This window comes from Colias philodice, chromosome 30 (assembly GCF_061535455.1).
Source record: "Colias philodice isolate Cphi_HAF_F1 chromosome 30, ilColPhil1 Martin Lab GWU primary, whole genome shotgun sequence".
NCBI classification, from domain to species: domain Eukaryota; kingdom Metazoa; phylum Arthropoda; class Insecta; order Lepidoptera; family Pieridae; genus Colias; species Colias philodice.
Window position 1 is genome coordinate 878,701 of NC_143115.1, and position 19,861 is coordinate 898,561.

Sequence of the window (19,861 nt, forward strand, 5' to 3'; positions counted from 1 at the left end):
TCAGTGCTTTACCTCGGTCCGTAAATGACGACAACGTAATTACAGTTGAACTGAAACGAAGGTTTTGTTATAGGCACGGCCGCAAAGAACAAGTACGGCCTGAATTCGTGCGTAGGGCCGCGCAATATTTAGTACAGTGCGAGTTATTTCAGGAAAACGGTGTCGCACTAAATGTATCTTGGGCAGGTAATGATCCTGAAAATGAAACTAGATGTACATGCGATGCCGATGCTATCGACGAAGAGACTGTAGATTCTACGGAAGGTGTTGAACTTAACCCAGGAGGTACAGAAACACTTTTGGATAACAATCAGGATGTTATAGTACTGGCTCCCGGTGAAGGACAGCGCCCTATCTCTTTATTATTTGATGAGCATTTAGAGGAGTTGGCATTTATAAAAGTTCATTGCGGCGTCAAACGAGATTTTAAGATTAATTTGAGACATTCTGAAATAATTAAATCGGAAATATCAAGACAAGACCGACGAGCTGTTCGACCGGATTATCTTTTTACTGCTCTAAAAAACAGCAAATGACAATTGTAAAAAATAGTATAACAACATGTCTTCGAAAAAAAACTGTTAAAGGAACACCAGTTTTAGCCAGTAATGTTCTAGATATGAACTATATAGATAATTTAGTTCAGCACGACGACGGGTATCGCGTACTTAGTGGCATTAGAAATTCTCCTTCACACTGGGAGGGAGAAAAGAAGAAGGTATTAGCCATGATAAGACAGTTTGGAGTACCATCTTTCTTTTTGACGCTGTCGGCTGCCGAAGTACAGTGGCTAGAACTTCTGGTAATGCTAAAGGAAGTTGTTGACGGTGAAACTGTTTCTTTGTATGAAGTCGAAAATCTAAGTTACGAAACGAAAGCGCGGCTCATTCAATCCGACCCGTTTATATGTGCCTCTTACTTTGAAACAAAGCTAAGGGAAATTCGTAAAACGTGGTCTTGTTCTTCCGGTCCTTTTGGAAAGTATGTTATTAGTCATTTTTACTATAGGATTGAATTCCAGCATAGGGGCTCGCCACATGCACATATGATGCTTTGGCTTGAGGAGGCACCTATTTTTGTACCCGGTGATGTTGAATCAGCTGAAAGAGTCGTCCAGTTTGTGGATAACATTTTAACTTGTGATAGCAATGAACTAACAGAGGATATTCTTCATGTTCAAAAACATAAACATACGCACACGTGTAGGCCCAAGCCGGACAAACTTTGCCGTTTTGATATACCGTTTTTCCCTTTAGATTCCACTCAAATACTAGTCGAACTTCCAAAGGATAATGCTTCTTATAAAAGGGTCAAAGATATTGCAAGAAGTATCCAAATTAAAATGCAAGATATTCCACCTGAAATAGAAACATTTACAGATTTTTTGGAATTCGTAGGTGTTACATATGAAAATTATATTTTAGCTATAAGAAGCACTTTAAAGAGGCCCAAAGTATTTCTAAAGCGGTCTCCAAAAGACACGTATATCAATGCATTTTCTAAAAAAATCATAGAGTTGCATAAAGCAAATATGGATATCCAGTATATAGTAGATCCATTTGCTTGTGCAGTTTATATTGTGGATTACATAAATAAGGCAGACAAAGGTATGTCACGTCTTTTACGTTCCGCCATAGAAGAAGCTAAAAATGGCAATAGCAGTATAAAGGAGTCCTTGCGTAGCGTTTCAAATGTTTTTTTGAACGCTAGTGAAATTTCTGCTCAAGAGGCCGTGTACTGTCTAGCAAGTTTTCCACTATCGAGAGCTAGTGAAGGAGAAATATATGTTAACACTAGTCTGCCACAGGAAAGAGTACATATTTTAAAAAGTACGCGTGAAATTCAAAATTTAGATCCTAATTCGGATGATATATTTCAAAAAAGCTTCATTGATTATTATACTAAACGACCAATTGCATTAGAAAATGTCAGTTTAGCCTATTTTGCAGCCTATTATTATTACTCGAAACGCCGGCCGGTCGCTAGTGCTACCTATCTAGATTCTAGTGACGACAATGACCATAGTCAAGAAATGGACGAAAACAACGGCAGTTGGCTTCCCCTACAAGACAATTTGGGATTTATAAGGCAAAAAATAAAACCCAGAATAATCCGTTTTCGCCGTTACAGTTATCATGAAGACCCAGATAACTTTTACCGAGAGCAAATAATGCTCTATATACCTTGGCGTAACGAGGAAGAGGAATTAATTAATCCTGATTTAGATTTAAAAAATATTTTTTTGCAACATAAAGATTTAATACAAAATGAAAGTGATCAGTTTAACAAGCTTGGAGGGCCAGACCAGTTCGAATCTTTATTGTTAGCTATAAGAGATGCTGATTCAAATGAGGAAAATGAGGAAATTAATGAGAGAGGGGTAAATGGGGTAGAGCCTTTCGGAGACTACGAATTTGAAACTCAAATCGGAGATGTTGCTGAGGACATTATTCCTGGCGGTCATGGTGGACCACAAATATGTGGCGATCCTTTAACTTTTATCGCTAAACCTCCGCAACTTTGTGAAGGTGATGTGCTTGATTTATGTAGAAAGTTAAATTTTGACCAACGAGACATATTACTACACGTCCTTGAAAACATGCGTAAGACATCTTCTCCTATTTATTTATTTATAAGTGGGGGAGCTGGAGTTGGCAAAAGTGTCTTAATAAGAGCTTTGTTCCAGTCCTTGACACTTCAGTTTAATAGGGAACCTGGCACGAACCCTGATGATTTAAAAATTCTCCTCACAGCGTTTACTGGAAAAGCCGCATTTGGTATAGGCGGACAAACCGTACACAGCGCCCTGGGCCTTCCAGTTTCGCAAGCAGGAAGTATTTTACCGGAACTTTCACCCAGTGTCGCCAACACATTAGCCACAAAATTGTCAAAAATGCGCCTTATTATTATTGATGAAATTTCCATGTTGGGTTCAAGAACTTTTCATCAAATCAATCGCCGACTACAACAAGTATTTCATTCATCTGTTTTATTTGCTGGCATATCTGTAATTGTTGTCGGTGATTTCAGGCAACTACCACCTGTCGGTGACAATTGGGTGTTTCAGCCTAGCTCACGAAATCCTCTTGCTGAATTATGTGGAACACCAATTTGGGATCTCTTTAGCTTAACGGAATTGCATCAAATAATGCGACAAAGAGATGATGTTGCCTTTGCTACAGCTTTAAATAATATGGCAAGTGGGACAATGACCGATGAAGATATAACACTATTTAAAAGTCGTTGTTTTAATAACAATACGTTGCCAGAGGAATCCCGAGGAGCCATTCATCTATATGCCAGCAATCGAGAGGTAGACAATCACAATAACGCAGTCTTATCAAGTATGACTACCGATGGAGCTATATCGAAAGCAATAGATACTGTTTGCGGTGAATTAAATTCCACAATGAAGCAAAAAGCTTTAGAGACAGTTTCCAAATTAACGACTCAGCAAACATACGGTCTTCCTTCGACTTTAGTTTTAAAGATCGGTGCTAAATACATGTTGACTGTTAATATAGATACTGCAGATGGCCTTACTAACGGATCTACTGGTAAACTATCAGCTATTGATTTTGCCATCAACAGGGCAACTGGTGAAAGACGGCCGTTGCGTATGTGGTTATCCTTCGATGATAATGTCATTGGCCAACACAAACGATGCAATGCAATCTCTTCGCTGCACCGTTATAAAAATAGACTGGACCAGGGCTGGACACCATTAGAACCGGTTACGTATACAGTAAAGCGGTATAAATCATCAAATTTACAGGTTCGGAGGAGTCAGTTTCCTGTTGTGCCAGCGGAAGCCATCACTATACACAAAAGTCAAGGTACAACCTTAGAGCGAGTGGTGATACATTTAAAACCTACAATTCAAAGATCAATGATGTACGTAGCGTGTTCTCGTGCAACTACTGCACAAGGTTTATTTATAGTAACTGATTCTTTCAAACCGCCACGCCCCCCTAGTTCTCAAGATTCTATAGTAAAAGAAATGGCTAGATTGCGACAGAAACTATTAGTTCCCGTTTTCCGATTTTTGAGGGAACCTCGTAACTGCTCTCAAATTGTGTATCATAATGTACAATCTTTAAATAAACATTTACCGGACATAGCCAGTGATCCACAAATATTATCATGTGACATTTATTTTGCATCAGAAACTTGGAGTTGCTTAAACGATAACTTCTCTTTACCCGGTTTCATAGAATTAATTAGAACAAATGGGCCGGAACAAACATCATCAAATCCTGGGTTTGGGGTTCTAGCATTTATTAAACCGAATTTGCCGATTACATCTCCTAAAAGCTACTTAGAGCAATCAAGTAGTGTTTCTGGACACATTGAAGGAGTCTCATTGGAGTATGATAATAAGAGATTATTTGCAATATACAGATCACCTAGGTGCTCCAATAATACCTTAAAAGAATTTATGAACAAATATATATTTAATGAACATTCTATGCCTACACTAATTTTTGGAGATTTTAACGAAGATTTCCTCAAACAAAACTACATACATAAATTTATGCAGAATGCGGGATATACACCTCTTCTCCAAAATTGTATAACCACTAGAGGTGAAACTCACCTGGATAATATATTTGGTAATTTTAATTGTGAAGCTGGTGTATATACTTCTTTATTCAGTTATCACAAGCCGATTTGGGCACGCCTATAGCACGGAATATTTATAAATACATATATAAAATTAATATTCATACATAAAAGTACAAGGCAAAATATCGGGAGAGTTTAGGCTCCATTCACCAGGTGTATAAATTGACATAATAAGTTTATTATATTTGCTGCTACGGAACCCTTTGTGCGCGAGCCCGACTCGCACTTGGCCGGTTTTATTTTCTATAGGACTTGTAGTTTTGTCGGAAATCGAGAGAAACCATTTTTTTCTCTTAAAAGCTCCCCCCTCCCGCTTCCCGAACTCGGATTGACCGTAATTTATTTTTCCTTACATTTTTATCATATTCCCCTCCTTTTCTAATGGGTTTCATCCGACTGCGATTTTTTTTATCTTTTCATTATTTTCAAAGGCTTCTACCCCAGTCTACAAACGCTACGTCCTGCAATTTTTAAATCTGTAATATCTTCGAAAATATTCACTTAAATCATACGGTGTAAAGGGCCATATAGATCTATATTAAATGAACAATGTATCCATGGTATTTAATTGGTTAAGGATTAATGCTGTATTGGTTAAAATCGCTTCGAAAATTAGCCATTATTTGTCGTAAAAAGTAAATGACAAAAAAAAGTTATTGTGGGTTATCCATAAGAGATAGACATATACCATCGCGGACTTTTCTGTAGACCTTTTCAATGTGTATAATACTTATTACATTATTTTGATAAAACTCGTAGGGTTCAGCCTGCGTTTGCAATGTAAGCGGAATAAATGTAATTTTTTACGACATCACATTAGAAACCTCAAAAATAAAAGTACTTCTCACTACTTAATGGATCTTATTATACATATAAACCTTCCTCTTGAATCACTCTATCTATTAAAAAAAACCGTATCAAAATCCGTTGCGTAGTTTCAAAGATTTAAGCGTACAAAGGGACATAGGGACATAGGGACAGGGAAAGCGACTTTGTTTTATACTATGTAAGTAAGTATGTAGTGATGATGATGAATCGCAAAATGTGTTGGTAAGCGCATAACTCGAGAACGGCTGAACCGATTTCGATAATTCTTTTTTTATTATATTCCTTGAAGTACGAGGATGGTTCTTATGTAGAGAAAACGTAAACATGTACCACGGGCGAAGCCGGGGCGGACCGCTAGTATTGAAATAAAAATAAATTACTTACTGTCGTTTTACTTCAAATCTAAACGAAACTTCCGATTCTTCGTAAAAATAAATATTATATTACATAATATTATCAACAACTTCAGTCTTCAATTCCATGGTAGGTAGGTACTAAATTAAATTACGAATATAATATGTGTAGCCGAGGTGTTGCCATTAGAAAAAAAAAAGTTTATTTTTGTCTATGACCTTTCCCGATGAGATTTATAATAACGACTACGAGAAAGATTTCTAAAATAATATGGGTAATATTAATTTGATTGATTTGGTATACATAAAAATATGGATTCAAAATTAATAAATATTTTTTTCTTATTTAAGTTATTTCCTATTATAATTTGCAAAATGCAACAAATGCAACCTTGGATTTGTGTGAATAAATTATATCTGTTAAAAATAATAAAATAAACGATGATTATACTTATATAAACATAATATTATCTGTTTAAATTAACAAATAAACGCTAAATTATACAGTGTGCTCCATTGCTACCACAAATACTTATAGGTGTTTTTAATTCAAAGAGCAATGTACATATATAGACAGTGTTTTTTTTGACAGTGTGTTGATATAAGCTTCTTGGTCCTAACCAAGAAGCTTATATCTAATACACTGGAGATTTCAGTATGAACATTAACTTGAAACAAGAAAATATTACCTTGAATGACGCCTGTATGTTTTTTATCCCTTTCACACCCACTTGCCGAGTTAGGTGTGAAAGGGATAAAAAACATACAGGCGTCATTCAATGTTCATACTGAAATCTCCAGTGTATTAGATCTAAGCTTCTTGGTCCTAACAATAGGCACAGATAATAAAGTACCACAGTCCACAGATATATCATAATAGCACAGATTATTATCTGTGTAATGTAAAAATATTATACTAGTAATAGATAATAATAGCATTTTTGTCATGCGGAAAATATTTCGTCACATAATAACACAATGATCAAATCATTTATGAGAGTAAACAGACTCACATGTTTTGACACTTAGGTGTTGATGTCGTCACGCACGTGATGCTAAAATTGTTGTTTTGGGGCTGGTCATACTCAAAGAGAATACAAATACTACGTGTCATACTTTAAGGATGTACTGGAACAAAGAATTGTGAAATACTTTTTTTACTTTAAGAAATATAATATAGTCGAAATAATTAACAAACCCTAATATAATAATTAATAATATTGTAGTTAAAAAGTAAACAACGCTTGAAGATAAATTCATAAAATTACTGTATTTTTAACGATCCCTCATAAGTGTACAAAGTTTGAATTAAATCTGTCAGTTTATTAAAGCACGGTATTAAATCGCGCATAAGTCAAACATACAAGCGTAGTAACTAGTAAGCAAGTAACAAAAATACAAGCGAATCTCCATAGGTAGATTTTTAATATTTATATTTTTTAATAGTAGCGAGCTACCTACCCCATGAATGGAGTCTTTATCGTGAATGGCAGTGCATAAATTAACTTTTTTTTATCTCAAATTACCGCGCGGTAAAACAAAATTCGAAATTGGAATTTGGAATTCTGCCGCGCCGTAATCATAACTTTTGTTTTATTATTTCGTTGTTTTAATAATAATATCCTTTTATAATATAATGTGGTTATTCATCAAAGAAAATAAAAAACACTAGCTTTACTGTGTTTTATAGAACGAATGAAATAATTTTTAGTTTTTTGTGTTTATGGAAAATGAAAATGAAAATATCATCTGCAGCGTGCTCCAGTATTGCAGATAAGATTTTATGTTTAACTGGTTAGTACATTACAATTTATTTTTAATCTTATATATAAAATTCTCGTGTCACAATGTTAGTCTGCATACTCCTCCGAAACGGGTGGACCGATTCTCATGAAATTTTCTGTGCATATCGGGTAAGTCTGAGAATCGGCCAACATCTATTTTTCATATGTACCACGGGCGAAGCCGGGGCGGGCCGCTAGTTACATATATAAATAACATTTTAATAGTTTTGATTTAGTTTAGATTGTGCGAGTGCTTATCTGTTGTGCTAGTAAATTTTAAGACATATAAATCCGAAGAAATATGGTGTTTTTTTTTACAATTAGGTACGCGTTGTAATCTTCATTTTAATTATTTTACGATTTTCTCACTTATATCTCGCAATTTCTAATTTTACACACTTTTCATTCTAAGCATTTCATAGACGAAATAATGCTTGTCTTAAATTTTTTATTTCTTATTTTATACATATTTTATGATTTAAACTAAAAAAATCAACAAAAACTATTAAAAAAAAGACGGGTTGCACTCCGGGAGTGCCGGCAGAAGTGAAAACTTGATTATTAACGTTCAGCATGTTTGATATTTTGGAATGGTATCCGTCTTACGCTTTGTCGATCAGGTCACGTGTCCTGACGGATTTTATACCAATTACAGAAAAAGTGCTCAACGCCGCTAAAGAAGTTTTCACTTCAAAAAGCATTTAACGAAAGTGTGTTATACAATTAATAAACACACGCCGTTCGAACAAGGCTGTCCGCCTTGTGTCCGCCATTGTAATTCAGAGCACAGCTATTATTATGACATTGCTATTTGAATAATTGCAAAGTCTACACCTTATTTGGTGAGAATTTTAATATAGATTAGATATTGGGTTGCAAAAATGTTGGTGTATAATTTAGAATGGGAGTGATTGGTGTATTAAAATTTAAAACTTCGCTACATTGTATAAAACAGTCTCGTTCTCTGTCCCTATTGTGGTCCCTATGTACCTACCTATGCTTATATCTTTGAATTAACGCAACGGATTTTGATGCAGTTTTTTTAACAGATAGAGTGATTCAAGAGGAAGGTTCTAGTAAAGAATTTATTAGGTTTTAGTCAAAGCGGGCGAAGTCGCGAGCAGGAAGCTAGTTTTATTATAATTAGCTAGCTTTCCACCCGCGGCTTCGGTTGCGTAGTCAAGGAAAATCAACACAAGACTGAATTGTTTCACCCAATGATCAGATTATCAGACGATAATACCCATTAGGCAGTATATTATACGGTACTAGTGGTCCGCCCCGGCTTCGCCCGTGGTACATATTTCGCAATAAAAAGTAGCCTATGTTCTTTCTCGGGTATCATAATAAATCCATACCAAATTTCATGCAAATTGGTTCTGTAGTTTAGGCGTGATTGAGTAACAGACAGACAGACAGAGTTACTTTCGCATTTATAATATTAGTATGGATATTAGACGGCATTAGACGGTATTGGGTATAGTAGACGGTATTAGACGGTATTGGGTATAGTAGACGGTATTAGACGGTATTGGGTATAGTAGACGTTATTAGACGGTATTGGGTATAGTAGACGGTATTAGACGGTATTGGGTATAGTAGACGGTATTAGACGGTATTGGGTATAGTAAACGGTATTAGACGGTATTGGGTATAGTAGACGGTATTAGACGGTATTGGGTATAGTAGACGGTATTAGACGGTATTGGGTATAGTAGACGGTATTAGACGGTATTGGGTATAGTAGACGGTATTAGACGGTATTGGGTATAGTAGACGGTATTAGACGGTATTGGGTATAGGGTATAGTAGACGGTATTAGACGGTATTGGGTATAGTAGACGGTATATTACCCAACCTTTAAATTTTTGTTGTTCCTGGAAGTTAAATATTTCTAATATTAGAAGGATAATAATAAGCATGTAAGTATAAAACATCACTAACACACTCATCAGCCAATCAGGATCCAGGGATATGACGACATACATTTTCCTGCATTTGATAAACAAGACTCAGTATTTAAGTTTACTTTAAAATTACTTACAATGCACTTAAATAGATACTGTTGATATAAGTTTAGTAAATGTTTGTTAAATGCTACCGTGACCTTGGATAAATGTTTAGAATTTAGTAACCGTTCTATCGGTTTTTTAATCGGTTCAGTAGTTCATGAGATCAGCGTATTCAAAGAAACAAACTCTTCAACTATAAACTTATGGAAAACAAAAAAATACTTATATCAAGTATTTTGCATAGGTTTGAACTAGGTACTGTATCGATTGAAATAGTAAACGTTAAAAAAATTATGATTATTTACGTTGTTCAAACTCTTTTTATTGAAGTCGGTTAAAAAATATTGCATAAAATAATCGATGACTCGCATTTTAATTATTAAGGCCAAGGTTGTATAATGCATTTTTTTTTTGTTAAACGTAAAAAGGTTTTGTGAACGAAATTATTATTTACTTAAAAACATCTGACGCTCTAAAAAAAGGGCGTGTGTTTCAAAGCACACGTGTCAGAAGTGAAACTTCTTTGCAAGATTCAAAGATACCAAAATCGTAGCCTGACGTGACGGTATTGCCATGACGCGACCTTGAAATTTTACTCTCAACGCGCCTAAAGAAGTTTCACTTCAATAATAAAAAGAAGATATATAAATAATACATAAGTTATTTTTAAGACAGACTGGTAAATATAGTTTTTAATTTTTATCCTTGTTTTATCAATATAAATAGCGCATGGAATTTTAACTAGCAAACGCGCTCGTTTTTACGTTATATTATGAAATAAAATATATTTTAAAGCTCTATGAACTCTAGCTCTACTAACTAATCTTATATATATAAAATGAATCGCAAAATGTGTTGGTAAGCGCATAACTCGAGAACGGCTGAACCGATTTCGATAATTCTTTTTTTATTATATTCCTTGAAGTACGAGGATGGATCTTATGTAGAGAAAACGTAAATATGTACCACGGGCGAAGCCGGGGCGGACCGCTAGTCTTATATATATAAATGAATCGCAAAATGTGTTGGTAAGCGCATAACTCGAGAACGGCTGAACCGATTACGATAATTCTTTTTTTATTATATTCCTTGAAGTACGAGGATGGTTCTTATGTAGAGAAAACGTAAACATGTACCACGGGCGAAGCCGGGGCGGACCGCTAGTTTATCATATAGTTAAGTCCCATTAAAACCTGTTCAGTCGTTCCAAAGATATATTCCGATGGGAAAAAGAAGCCTATATCACTGTCTGGCTTTCTGACTATTACTAGACACAAAACTCATACAATAAAATCGCTTCATTGTCACTTGAAAGAAGAACAAATTTCACATTATATAACTAGCTGTGCCCCGCGGTTTTACCCGCATTGCTCCGCCCCTATAGTTCTTGGCGTTATGACATATTGCGATATGATAAAATGTCGATAAATAGGCTATCCGACACTGAAATAATTTCAAATAGGACCCGTAATTCCTGAGATTAGCGCATTAAACGCAACCAAACAGACAACTATTCAGCTTTATAATATACTAGCTTCCGCCCGCGACTCCGTCCGCGCGGAAAAATTAAGATTTATTTATTTCTACGTATTTTTCCGGGATAAAAAGTATCCTATTTTATGCCCAGGATGATAAGGTATAATTATACCTACCAAGTTTCATCGAAATCGAACCGTTAGTTTTTACGTGATGCCTTCACATACAGACAGACAGACAAAAATTTTTTTAATCACATATTTGGGTTTGGTATCGATCCAGTAACACCCTCTGCTATTTATTTTTTCAATATTTTCAATGTACAGAATTGACCCTTCTACAGATTTATTATATGTATAGACTAGCAGAGTACATATACGTATATAATATACTGTAATATTATATACTCTAAGAATACTAGCTATCCGCCCGCGGCTTCGCCCACTTTGTCTGAAATTTAAGCATGTAAGTACATAGGGACGTAGGGACAGGGGAGTATAGTATGTAGTTAGATAATTGTAAAAATAATTATAATTTCTTGAGAAACGAAACAGTAATATCGAAATATTAATATTTGTACACCGTACTAGACCTTTTAAAGTTTTAACTTACCCAACATTATGTTAAGATCTTAAATACATCTAGATTTGCGCGAGGTCACATGAAAGTAATATGGGACAAGTGTGTGTCGGTTGTAATGGTTCCGTAGAATTCGTAATCGATTTTTCTCAAGTAGACTATATTTTTGAGTGGATATATTTTGTCATACGACATAGTCTCTGTCGGTGGTATATTAAGTTAAATATTTATCAGCCAATAATGTTATTTTTAGAGTTACTTGGCGTAATCTATACTTACTAATATTATAAAGCTATTCTCAAGAACCACGGGTCCAATTTGAAAAATTATATTTATCGAGGAAGGCTCTTTATCAATACGCTTTGACCAGTAGGAGCGGAGTAATGCGGGTAAAACCGTGGGGCATAGTTAGTTTAGTCATAGTTAGTCAAAATTTAATTCTTTCGGGCCAAAAATCGTCACTCAGAAATCGATCAATCGAAACTGCTTCTTATAGAATAATTAAAACTTTAAAGTTGGGTTGTTGAGGAAGTGATTATGAGGAAGAGGAGGAGGAAGAGGAATTTTCACACACAAATTTAGAGGATGCGGATGAGGAAGAGGATATTTTTTTGAGGAAGAGGATGCGGATGAGGAAGCGGAAGAGGAAGCGGATGAGGATGAGGATGATAGGAAATTATAATCAAAATTAAAAAACAAAAACTTTTAAAATTAAAAATTAAAATAAAAGCCATTCTCCTGTCTCTACATATTGATGTTTAAGGTTAGGGGAGGTTAGCTCGCCCGATCGCGAATTTACATAGCCTGTAAGTACTCTATTTGAGTCACGAGCCGGACTCAGATGAGCTTTTGTTTATGCATATTACTCGAAAAAAACCCACAGAAAAATCCTAACCTATATCAGTGCCAGAAGCGACATTATCCGATTTCCACAAAAAAAAACTAACTGGTAGATATTATTATGTAAGCTTAAACAACTTGTTTGTTTTTTTATTTAAAATGACTTTTGACAAACATTATTTGGTAAAATATGTTTCTTCTGAGTATGAGAGAAAATGTTATATTATTATGTTTAGAGATAAGTGTTAGGCGCAGATATAAATATGGCGGTAAGACTCTACTCTTGTTCGTTAGTAGAGTCCGACTCGTAACTCAAATACCTAGTTTAAATAGGCTTTGTAAATTCGCCGCCCGATCGGATCAGCATCCTCATAAATTTCCTCTAAATTTTGAGGAAGCGATAGCGGAAGAGGATTTTTTTATTTTCATTTTTGAGGATGCGGTAACGGTAGAGGAACCCAAAATATTGCGGAACTTCCGCATTATGAGGAAGCGGAAGAGGAATCCTCAACAACCCTAGTTTAAAGGTCAATAAATTGCTAATCTCTGCATTTGGGGCAATAATATTCGATATTTATACATTCTGCTTTAAAGTAATAGTACTTACATTAATTTACTTTCTTCTCAATCTTTTAATTTAAATAAAAAAATAAGTGCCTAAAGCCGGCTACTCACGTACCTGCCGCAGGGGCAATATCGGAACAATCTCGGTTGCACGGCAATCGGAGCAATTTCAGTTGTTCTCTAAATTGCCCCTGCATGCAACACATCACAATTAAGGAGGCAATTATGGGTCAAATTCCAATATTGCCCCTACGGCAGGTAGGTGACTAGCTGGTTTTATAGTAGTTGATTTACAAATTCTTGACACATAAATACTTGAAGTTTATTCCGCAACATGCAATTTACTCGAATATTTTGCGGTACTTCCACGCTTATTAAACTTATTAAGCTTTTTACTTGAAACTAATGTAAAACGATTCGACGATTTTATTAAATTTCATACATCATCACTAAGTACATCTATATATATAATAAAACTAAGTCGATAAAATGTGCGTGCCGATAAAACTTAAAAAGGAGTCCCGACACGATAAAGGGACTTATGTGGTGTGATAGCCCTTTATCCCCCCTCGAACAAGAAAGTTCCCGTTTTAATCTAAAGGGAATGTTTTTAAAGATATAAGGGACTTTCCGACCCTTCAACTTGGAAATTAAGTGCAGTGCCGCCATCTGTTATCGAATATTTGAACTTCGGAGACTATACACTCCAATAGTCATAGTGTATAGTCTCCATGGTTGTGAGCCATTGTAGCATGTGTAGTAGTGGCGCGAAATTTAAAATTCCAATTTCAATAAAATCTTAAGTTTAAATTTTGTGTATTTATATGTCATTATTTAACGTATATTTTGGAGTTAAAGCGACATAAATTTAGTTATCCAAATTAGTTCTCAAAATATTTAAAAATTTAGGTTTTTAAATTTCGCACCTTTACTACTTACATACTTACGCTACCGCTACAGAAGCTAGAAAGTTCCCGTTTTAATTTAAAGGGCGTGTTTCTAAACTTTCCAACCCTACATAGTGGCGCCATCTGTTATCGAATATTTAAACTTCATTCAGGACAACGATTGTTTGGGTTGCATTTCCAAAAGCATTGCGAGCAATTGTAGCATGTTGACGTAGTGACACGAAATTTAAAATTCCAATTTCAATAAAGTCTTAAATTTAATTTGTTGCTATAATAAAGTTATAAAATTTTGTGTATTTATACGTCATTAGCTAACTTATATTTTGGAGTTAAGTACAAATACTGCAATTAACAAAAAAACATGAGAGTTGAATTATCAAGAGATGAAACAACAGCACAATTTGCTAAAATACTTTTACAAATCGGCGAAGGTACATATCCTACTGACCAAACGACCGGCCTCATTGAACTTAATAGTGATTTATGTAATATATAGCCGCTACTGAAGACGAACTAATCGACAAAATTTATCCAAATATTATTCAGAACTATAGGTACTAATGCAGAGTGGTTATTTCAAAGAGCAATTTTGGCCACTAAAAATAATATTGTTGACGATATCAATTTTAATATTCTAAAGAAAATACCTGGTGAAGAGAAAATATATAAATCGATCGACACGATGGTATCTATTGAAGAAAGTGTCAACTTCCCCACTGAATTTCTAAACTCTTTACAAGTACCAGGAATGCCATATTACACTGCCTTCGTCTGAAAATTGGAACTCCAATCATACTACTCAGAAATCTCAACGCCCAAAATTATGTAATGTAACTAGAATGATCGTAAAACAGCTATCGAATAATATCATTGAAGCTGAACTTATTTCTGGAAAGACCAAAGGACAGACAGTATTTATACCTAGAATACCTCTGATCTCTTCGAAATTGCCATTTCAATTTAAAAGTGCAGTTTCCAATAAAATTAGCCTTTAGTTTTACAATTAACAAAGCGCAAGGACAAACTTTAAAATATTGTGGCATTAACCTCAAAGAATCCTGCTTCTCTCACGGTCAGCTATATGTAGCTTGCTCAAGAGTAGGAAATCCGAAAAATTTATGTATACATATATACTCCGGACAATAAAATGAAAAATGTTGTTTATAAACAAGTATTGTAAATAATGAGAAAACGTTTTCAATAAACTTTTTTGAAGTGAAAACTTCTTTAGCGGCGTTGAGCACTTTTTCTGTAATGGGTATAAAATCTTAAACTGGCGTCAGGACACGTGACCTGATCGAAAAAGCGTAAGACGGATACCATTCAAAAATACATGCTCAACGTTAATAATGAAGTTTTCACTTCTGCCGGCACTCCCGGAGTGCACCCCGTCTTTTTTTCGACTCTACCACGTCATCTCATATCAACTCCCGGGCGAAGCCGGGTTTTTTAGCTAGTAGTATATAAAACAAAGTCGCTTTCTCTGTCCCGATGTCCCTTTGTATGCTTAAATCTTTAAAACTACGCAACGGATTTTGATGCGGTTTTTTTTAATAGATAGAGGAAGGTTTTAGTATATAATTTATTAGGTTTTAGACAAAGCAGGCGAAGCCGCGCAAAGTGGGGGATAGTGAAGTTAAAAAAAAAGAATCTTAGAACAAATCATTGTGTGGTTAAAACTTAAAAGTTAGTCAAAGATCTGACATAATTATGACTGTTCTTATCGTGAAAATTAGTGTTATTTTAATCTCTACTAATATTATAAAGGTGAAGAGTTTGTTTGTTTGTTTGTTTGAACGCGCAAATCTCATGAACAGCTGGTCCGATTTGAAAAATTATTTCGGTGTTAGATAGCCCATTTATCGAGGAAGGCTTTAATCTATATATATGTATCGTCACGCTAAGACCAACAGGAGCGGAGCAATGCATGTGAAACCGCAGGGCGCAGCTAGTTACTTATAAAGGCCTGTTCAAACTGCGGCATTCGCTTCCGCCGTGGGGCGTGGGTAGCGGTATCCCGATGGCACGTGATTAAATCTCTTACGTAGTATATTATAAAGACTCTAATCGCGTACTGATCGGTTTGCTACCGTACTCGGTAGCAATGTAGTTCGAACAGGCCTTAATAACTTAAAACACGATTGAAATGTGGGAAATATCGCCGTTATAACTGTTAATTAATTTAATGATAATAAGCTGTTTTATGAATTGTACATGTTTTTAAGATAACAAAAAGAAAATTATGTTTTATATACATTTTCCCAGGCAGATGTCTACTCGAATGTATCATTTTTAAATAATAAGGTTCATAAAAAACAGTTAGATATAAAAAGATTAAAGCAACCGTACTTACTGTGTAATTATTAATTAATATCGTTAAGAGTTTATACATTCAACGTTATTTTTGTTGCATCTCATTTCGTATATTTATTAAATTGTGTATGTAATAAAATATAAACCACATATACTAGACAATATTTAAAAAAATATATGAAGAAAACAAGACTTTTGATGTATTTTGAATTATTAAGCTATTGCATAGCTTTTATCTCAGACTTTGAGCGCGGCGATCAAATGTAAATATTCCGTAACGAAAAAACCTAACATTCCAACCGGCACAGCGATGCGATGCTATGCAATAGCTTTACCGCGGCAGTCCTCGAGTGACACACGTATTTTTTAAGCTATTGCATAGCTTCTATCGTGGGCCTTGAGCACGGGGTCCGAATCGAGAAATTCCGTAACGAAAAAACCTCACGCTCCGCACTCCGACGTACACGTAGGTGTGGCTTGAAGGCAAGCTATTATATGCAATAGCTTTACCGCGGCAGTCCTCGAGTGACCACGTATTTTTTTTTAATTAAGTAATAATATTACTTCATCCTAAATTCTATTTTCACTTCTGGCCAAATTGACTTCGGAACATCTTCGGAACCATTATTTTTTTCACTTTGTATCGCGATCGGTACTCATATTTTCTGCTATTGATATACAGTTTACCATTTTAATTGGCCTTAAAGAAAATAAATAACTTGAATTTTGTTTAAGATATTAGATAATATTACATTTTAAGGAACACTTGATTTTATTATAATTCAATTATTTTTTTCTATTTTTGACAGATAATTCAAAATGGTTGCCCGGCCGAGATCGCCCTACGGTGCGTTGATACCACAGTTCTACGCGGGACGATCACTTTTTATAACTGGAGCCACGGGGTTTATGGGGAAGGTGAGTAAGAATTTTAACGGATTTTAAACGCGATTTATAAATTTGTCTCGAGGTTACGGGTAGAACGTAAAACTTTAAAAAATAGAGCGTGTGTGCCGAGCACACGTGTCAGAAGTGAAACTTCTCTGGCAAGATTTGACAAAATCGTCGCCTTACTCGATGACTTGAGGATATGTATTGCAATGACGCGACCTACCTAGGACTTCACGGTTCCAAGTGTAAACAACACACACAATTTAATGTACCATCTAAAGTACATAGGTATTTTTTATTTTAGTTTTATAGCATTCAAATGCTTTATAATTTATACAATATATAAATGTTTTAAAGAATAGTTCAATGATTCGATCACTCGCTAGCCCGCGTTTTACACCATAACGGTTGTTTAATAATCTCAATAGATGGCGTGGGGTGTCTTTTAGAACCGAAAGAGTAGAATAAATTCGATTGCTCTGGCGGGATCACGGGTGGCCGAAAGGTCAGGCGTTGCCCCGGTATGGCGAAAAACGCGTGTTCGAATCCTGCCATCGAATTTTTTATATTCCTTAAAATTTATAAGTACATACTAGCGGTCCGCCCCGGCTTCGCCCGTGGTACCTACATTAATTTAAACTATCCTATCTCTCAAGTTGGATCGAACTACACATGGTGTGCAAATTTTATTATAATCGGTTAAGTGGTTTAGGAGTCCATTGAGGACAAACATTGTGACACGAGATTTATACATATGTATATATATTAAGATTTATTATTAAATCAAGCATAGAAAGTTCTCGTTAATACATAGTTATAAAGTCAATAACATATACGTCAATATACTTTTTCAGCAAAATGTTTTAGGGCCGATTTTTCAATGCTTGGATAAAACTTATCCGTCCAATAAAGTATTACACGATAATATTAAAATGTCACGTAAACTGTCAAATACGGGCAATTAGAATACGTTTTTAAAATGGTAGTTTTATACATTATTCCACAAATAAGTTTTATCCAAGCATTGAAAAATCGGCCCTTAAAGGCATAGTGTTTAGATTTCTTCCCACAAGAAAATCTAAATATATCTACACCTGCTAGCCGACATAAAGTCTGGTCTAGACATTGCCAACGTTTATTTTAGTACATATACGGAAGTTAATTTTCATTGACAGACATTTTATATACCTAGCAACGTGCTTCTTTCCGCAGCTTCGCTTTTATTTTTATGAACCGCCGAAATTTATTTTTATGAACATATTTTCATTCTCCATTTAGCGTATTAAGTTTTTTTCACATCAACCTTTCTATGTGAAATGTGAAATTATACAATATAATATTGTTTTTATTTCCCGTTTACAATAATCCGTAGGTAGTTGCCGTTACAAAAAATATTTACAGATATTTGCTGCTCATTTACAGTCCTTTCCACTTTGACCGCCTCCTTGGTACAGTGGTTGACGCGTGAGCGTAGAACCGAGGGGTCATGGGTTCGATTCCCGGTGGAGACGAAGAAAAAAAATGTCTCGGTCTGGTAGGACACAGAAGGCTGATCACCTACTTGTCTCTAAAGAAAATCGATCAGTGAAACAGATGTATAATTCATCTGTCCCTTACCCCACTTGGGGACATGGGACTTCACTTTACAGTCCTTTACTCCTCAATAAAAAAAGTTAAAAATGAGCTTGTTTTGAAGTGAAACTTTAGGCGCGTTAAGAGTAAAATTATAAGGTGGCAACTGGCATCATGGCAATACCGTCACGTCGTCGAGTAAGGCGACGATTTTGGTGTCCATGAATCTTGCCAAAGAAGTTTGCACGTGTGTGCTCGGCACACACGCTCTTTTTTTGTATATTTTTTGACTTTATGATATTTTTTGCTTTTATAATCTCTTTTTATTTGTTATAGGTATTAATAGAACGTCTATTATCTACCTGTCCAGATATAGGCACCCTACATTTACTTATGCGCCACAAAAAGGGGGTAACTCCAGAAAAAAGGCTTCAACAGTTAAAGCAGTCACAGGTAAGAATTATTTTTTTATATATGTTACCGGAAATGTATGTAATCCGTCATTGTATACAATTCCTAGGAAATGTATGTAATTCCTAACCTAACCTAACTCACCCCCATAATCAAACCAAAAATTTCTGATTACGAATTATCGGCATATTACAAAATGCCGACCGTTTGTAAACGGCCAGATTATACAATTTGCCTGCGACATATCAATATCTTAAATGTTTTACATTTCCGATCGCTATTTAGGAAATGTACAGATTTCCTAGGAAATATGTATAAAATAATTTATTTCACACATTTCCGTGCGATTTTAGGAATTACATACATTTCCTAGGAATTGTATACAATGACGGATTACATACATTTCCGTTAACATATATACCTATAAAGATGAACCAAAAAATATGCAGTTGATCAGGTAGTTAAGCTTCTCTTGAACATTTAATTAAACAGATTTAAAACATTTATATCATAACGAATAAGGAAATTATGATAAGCAGTTAGTTACTTATATCACAAAAAAAAAACATCAGTCAAGCTGTTTTCACAAAAAAGCATGGGAACTTTATATGTATAAATAGTAATACATAATACAATAACCAATTGTATTATGTAGATTAATCTTATGTAATTTTTATGTAATGTTTACTAATCAGAGATATATC

General features: G+C 35.0%; 1 protein-coding gene across 1 annotated transcript in view; it reads left to right on the forward strand.

Moving 5' to 3' along the window:
• Positions 1 to 19,861, forward strand: part of LOC149475349 (putative fatty acyl-CoA reductase CG5065) — a 62,020-nt gene that overhangs the window by 24,189 nt on the left and 17,970 nt on the right. Inside the window, exons 2-3 of the mRNA XM_089713408.1 lie at positions 17,093 to 17,201; positions 19,083 to 19,199. Of these exons, the coding sequence (XP_089569534.1) occupies positions 17,103 to 17,201; positions 19,083 to 19,199 (216 nt within the window). The 5' untranslated portion in view covers positions 17,093 to 17,102. The remainder of the gene's footprint in view (positions 1 to 17,092; positions 17,202 to 19,082; positions 19,200 to 19,861) is intronic.